Raw genomic sequence first — 6,000 nt, 5'->3', positions numbered from 1 at the left:
TGGATGCTATTCCAAAAGACCTCTATGAGTAATGATGGTTGTGATTCAGTGGCTACATTCATCCGTAAATATACTTATGAAAGTTCAATCTTGCTGAATATTTGCCCATCTGATAACCCAGCAAACAAACCTTCAATTAAAGGAAGCAGATATTGATCAGCATACATTAAAATCACCACAAATACGAGCTGAACTATTTGGTTTCATGACAGGTACAATGGGGGTTGCTCAGTCACTCATTGTAACTGGTTTAAACACATCAGTGTTAACACATCATAATAATTCTTCTCCAGTTTTGGGATGAATTGCATATGGCACCGCTCTTGCTTTGAAACTTTCTGGTTTCTTATTAGGCTTTAACTTGAATTTCACTTCAACTCCCTTCTTTGAGCCAAATGTCTCTTTGAATACACTCTTGTATTTATCCAGAAGGTGCTATAGGTCTATTTGGCACCGACCAATCTGTTGACAGCACTCCAGTTAAGCTTTATTTTCTCCAACCATGAGCTCTCAAATAGAACTGGAAAATTACCACATCGAGAGGCAACTCTGCTGTTTGTCCATTCAACTCTACGTTGACCATGATGTAGCCTTTTACTGGCACAAGCTCTTCCAGGTATGTCCTTAAAATCACATCAGCTGGTTTTAAAGGAAGATGCTTCAGCTTTTGTTGGTATGTAGTCTCAAGAATTAAAGATACAGCATCACCAATCTCAACTTCTATCCTAATGGGTTGTCCACTAAACTTAGGAATCAGCCAGAATCTATGTGATTCATGTTGTATGGATAAAATGCTAAGTTGGAGCTCTTTATCATATTTCTGGACATTCTCTTCTTCAGTCATAATTCTTTTCTTCCACGTTGTAAATTCTTTCTGTAGAATGCAACTTGTTCTTCTTCTTGAGGATGCCCAATTTCTTCTTCTCAATGTTCATCTCAGAGGAAGTTAGTCTAGCTCAACAAGCTTTTGCAATGTGACCCACTTTGCCATAACTCTTGCATTGACTATCCTTACTGCAGCATTTGCTTGCTGAATAGCCCATTTTGGCACAACTGTGACATGCTTTTGATGTTTTGAGTTCTTGTGGGAATTTCCCAACTTATGGATCTTCATTCCTGAACCAAATTGTGAAGCCTCTTTAGGAGTCAGTTCCATCGACACTGCGATTTCTACTGTTGTCTTTAAAATCAAAGCAAGTTCAGTGAGCAATCTTCTTTGGATAGCCTCATTTTGGAGACCACAAACTAGACAATCTCAAAGAGTATCTTCTCATGACTCGCCAAACTCACAATGTCGTGTGAGCCTTTTCAAAGTTGCCACAAACTGAACAATGCTTTTGCCTTCCACTTGATTCCTTCGAAGGAGCCTGAACTGTTCTGTGATGATCCGTGGCTTTGGGGAGTGATGTTCTTCAAGAGGCTTGTCAAGTCAGCATAAGTATTGGTTCTTGGCTTTCCTGGATGAACCAAGAGCAAGAGCAAATTAAAGGTTTTACTTCCTATTATACTGAGAAAAGCTGGTATGAGCAGCGCATCTGCAATTTTATTCGCTTGTACTAAGTATTGAAAACACTCAATGTAGAAACTCCATGATTCATTTTCTTCATTGAAAGGCCCCATGGATCCTAATTGATCCAACATTTCTCTAACTGTGGCCTAACCAATCTTTTATATAGTTCCAGCATAACCTCCCTGCTCTTAAACTATATGCCTCAGTTAATAAAGACAAGTATACCACATGCGTTCTAATTGGCATCAATCTGCGTGAAACTTTTCAGGTGGTTACATACAACCTGCATGCTGATTTATTCTTAAGACCATGAGATATAGGAGCAGAATTAGGCCATTCAGCCCATCGAGTCAGCTCCACCATTTGATTATGGCTGATATGTTTATCAACCCCTTTCTCTTGCCTTTTCCCTGCAACCTTTGAACCCCTAACCAATCAAGACCCTATCTATCACTGCCTTAAATACACTCAATGGCCTGGCCTCCACAGTCTTCTGTGGCAATTAATTCCATACATTCCTCCTCATCTCAGTTCTAAAGGGTCGTCCCTTTAATCTGGGACTGTGCCCTGGGATCCTAGTTTCTCCTACTAATGGAAACATCTTCCCCACGTTCACTCTATCCAGGCCTTTCAGTATTCTGTAAGTTTCAATGAGATCACCCCTCATCCTTCTAAACTCCATTGAGTACAGACCCAGAGTCCTCAAACACTCCTCATACGTCAAGCCTTTCATTCTTGGCATCATTTTTGTGAACCTCCTCTGGTGCCTCTCCAAAGCCAGCACAACCTTCCTTAGATACGGGGCCCAAAATTGCTCACAATATTCCAAATGTGGTCTGACCAGAGCCTTCTAAAGCCTCAGCAGTACATCCCTCCTTTTGTATTGTAGTCCTCTTGTTCAATGTATTGCTGCAAGGAATCTTCAGAATGGAAAGATAGAAATGCTCCAAGTAGGGTCAGTGTAAAGGAAACAAGGCGGGAGTTGGCCAATCCGGCTCAGTGCCTTGCTTGTGGAAGCAAATGGGAAGGACATTCACCAAACTGAGGACGAGTGCTGAGGCAGCAACTACTCAAAGTGACAGGATCCCTGGAGCAATCATGCCCCCAGCATTCGAATCAGGAATGCCGATGCACAGAGCGGGAGAATTCATTCTCGAGATTTATTACATTACTAATGTCCAAGAATTGATTATTTATTTGAATCTGCCAAATCTGCAACACAGCTTGGAAACCACTGAGCCCACTTTTAATATCTTAAACATTCCAACTAAAGATTCTAAAGCTTCACCTCTGATTTCATGGCAGCCCAAAGGATAGGCCTCATTTTACCCACACAACTCAAGTGTATTTTCATAATGACGAGGTACACTCCCTTAATCCCTTGCACGCTCTCATCACAAAGAATGCTAAATGTACAATCATAGATGGTGCAAGTAGAGGGAGAGCTGGGAATGTTTGTGCACGAATGTTTGGAAGTGGCCAGACAAGTTTACAGAGCAGTTTGGTAAATAGTTGGGATCTTGGGCGCAATACATAGAGGCAGAGAGTACAGCGCCAGAAAGCTATGCCAAACCTTTATAAAACACAAGCTCAGGCCCAGCCCAATTTAGGAGACCACACATCAAGGAAGATAGTGCCCACTCTGATATGATTTGGATTTGATTTATTGTCACATGTATTGCAATACAGTAAAAAGTGTTGTTTCTTGCGACCGATACAGACAAAGTATACCGTACACAGAGTGCATAGGGGACGAGCAAAGGAGAGGGTGCAGAATGCAGTGTTACACTTATAGCTAGCGAATGATCAACTTAATGTAAGGTAGGTCCATTCAAAAGTCTAATGGCAGCAGGGAAGAAGCTGTTCTTGAGTCGGTTGGTACGTGGCCTCAGCCTTTTGTATATTTTTCTTGACGGAAGAAGGTGGAAGAGAGAATGTCCGTGGTGCGTGGGGTCCTTGATTATACTGGCTGCTTTTCCGAGGCAGCGGGAAGTGTCGACGGAGTCAGTGGATGGGAGGCTGGTTTGAGTGATGGACTGGGTTTCGTTCACGACCCTTTGTAATTTCTTGCAGTCTTGCTCAGAGCAGGAGCCCATACCAAGCTGTGATACAACCAGGAGGTACTGAATAGATTTATTTGTATGGTTCCTGCAATGAGGAATTATATTCACACGGATGTAGACATTTGTGTGGGTTTGTTTTTCTTTGAGTGGAGAAGGCTAAGCTGCAAAAAGATTTTTAAGAGGCCCATGAGGGTTTAAATAGCAAGAACACAGAGAAAACACTTCCAATTGGTGAAAGTTTCACTTTGAGAAGGCACAAATTTAATCTGATTGGCAAAAGAAAAATGACAGGAAATTGTGTAAATCCTCATTTACATGTTAAAGCTCATCACCCTTCGAATGAACAACTGCAGTGCTTTTTCCTGACGCGATAACTTGTTGGGATATTGAGAGAAGATACAATTACCAGCGGCAGAGAAAAAGTAAGTGTCGTTTGCATGCTGTTTTATTCTTAAGTTTTATTTAGAGCTTGTTTTAAATAACGGATTAATTAATGCTGAATCTGGAGAATGAATTTGCCCTTCTTGGTGCATTGGTCTTTATGACCAGTACGCACTGAAACATCATGTAATCTTGGTGTTACTAATTTGGACTGATTAATGTTTGAACCGAGTTGTAACCTAGCTCTGTAAATCCAACTGTGAACTAATTCAGTGATAATCATCACTGACTGGTGTTTGTTTGTTTTTAGTTTGTTGAGAGATGAGTTCCAGAACTGAAATGCCACTCAGCGCACCCAGTGACTACAGTTACGACTATGGAGACAATTATTCTCCTTGCGACATGGAATCTGCAAAGATTTTTGGTGAAACGTTCCTACCAGTGCTCTACTCACTAGTGTTTGTGTTTGGGCTCCCAGGGAACGTGCTTGTAATGTGTGTTCTTATTAAATACAAACGGCTGAAGAATATGACAAACATTTATCTTTTAAATTTGGCATTTTGTGATTTGCTTTTTGTTCTAACACTCCCCTTCTGGGCTTATTTTGCCAAAGGTGAATGGATCTGGGGAGATGTCTTTTGCAAGATCGTTATTGTCGCTTATGTGCTTGGCTACTGTGGTGGCCTAATGTTCATAATCCTGATAAGTATAGACCGCTACCTTGCGATTGTTCACGCTGTGTCTTCATCCAGAGCTAGGACAGTTCGAAACGGGATTATTTCGAGTGCTGTGATGTGGTGTGTAGCTACATTCGCCTCTCTTCCCACGATGATATTTAATAAAACGGGCAGCATTGACGGAAGAAGAGTTTGTCACACTTTCTTTCCATCAGAAAACTTATCGAGTTGGAAACTTTTTATCCTTTTCAAAGACAGTGTGTTGGGTTTTTTTGTTCCAATGGCCGTAATGGTTTTCTGTTATACAAGAATAATTCAGACTCTGCTAAAAAACAAAAGTTATAAGAAGCATAAAGCCATAAAAATGATCACTGCTGTTGTGGTAGTGTTTTTTGTATTTTGGGCACCGCACAATATAGTGACGTTCCTGGAGTCTTTGAGAGAACTAAAAGTTTTAACTGGTTGTCAACTCCGCATACGTCTCAATATAGCCCAGCAAGTCACTGAATCCATCACGTTTGTACATTGCTGTTTGAACCCAGTCATTTATGCATTTTTGGGGGAGAGATTTAGATTGCACCTCCGCAGACTTTTTCACAGCTGTCTGTCTCCATTGCTTAAATATAAAGCACGCGACAAATTTAAGTTTTCTTCAGGTTCTTTTGCTACCTCTATCCGTTCACAATCCTCTGGTGACCATGAATCGTCCACATTTATGTAGTTCAGCATTCAGCTGTTTCTGTACAATATGGAAGTGCCTGTAAATGAATGTATATATGCTTTGTTCTCACATTTGTTCAAAACCTACGCTACTCTTAAGCCATGTCTAACCATAAAATCAATCTGCAAATCTCACACTGGAGTGGACGTAATTTTTTTTTCAATCATGATTTACATGAAGAATAGCCTGACTGTGCGGGGTAGATTAATACAACAGCCTGTTAGTGATATAGAAAACTGAGAGATGATATGTTTGGATACCAAGTAAAAAGGAGTTCACAGACTTCTTAGAAAACAAATGTCTAAATTCCATTATGAATTGTGGTCGGCGCAGACTCGATGGACCGAATAGCCTCCTTGTGCTCGATAGGGATTAGAATCATAGAATCATAGAATCCCTACAGTGCAGAAGGAGGCCATTCGGCCCATTGAGTCTGCACCGACCACAACCCCACCCAGGCCCTATCCCTGTAGCCCCTCATATTTCCCCTGATACTACACTCAACTTAGCCAATCAAACTAACCCGCTCATCTTTGGACTGTGGGAGGAAACCGGAGCACCCGGACAAAACCCACGCAGATGCGGAGGGAATGTGCAAACTCCATACAGACAGTGACCTGAGGCCGGAATTGAACCTGGGTCCCTGGC

At 41.4% G+C, this 6,000-nt stretch overlaps 1 protein-coding gene across 1 annotated transcript; it reads left to right on the top strand.

Moving 5' to 3' along the window:
- The first annotated feature begins 3,902 nt into the window (after positions 1-3,902).
- On the top strand, positions 3,903-5,479 carry LOC144504020 (C-C chemokine receptor type 4-like). Its single transcript, XM_078229175.1, has 2 exons — positions 3,903-3,995; positions 4,265-5,479. The coding sequence occupies exon 2, from the start codon at positions 4,276-4,278 to the stop codon at positions 5,350-5,352; it is 1,077 nt and encodes a 358-aa protein (XP_078085301.1). The 5' UTR covers positions 3,903-3,995; positions 4,265-4,275; the 3' UTR covers positions 5,353-5,479.
- Positions 5,480-6,000: the final 521 nt, after the last annotated feature.

This window comes from Mustelus asterias, chromosome 2 (genome assembly GCF_964213995.1).
Source record: "Mustelus asterias chromosome 2, sMusAst1.hap1.1, whole genome shotgun sequence".
Classification (NCBI taxonomy): Eukaryota; Metazoa; Chordata; class Chondrichthyes; order Carcharhiniformes; family Triakidae; genus Mustelus; species Mustelus asterias.
The sequence above is the reverse complement of the archived record's forward strand: the minus strand, read 5'-3'. Positions and strand labels throughout refer to the sequence as shown.

Coding starts and splice junctions, on each gene's coding strand:
- LOC144504020 (XM_078229175.1), top strand. CDS start 4,276: ATGAGTTCCAGAACTGAAATGCCACTCAGCGCACCCAGTGACTACAGT.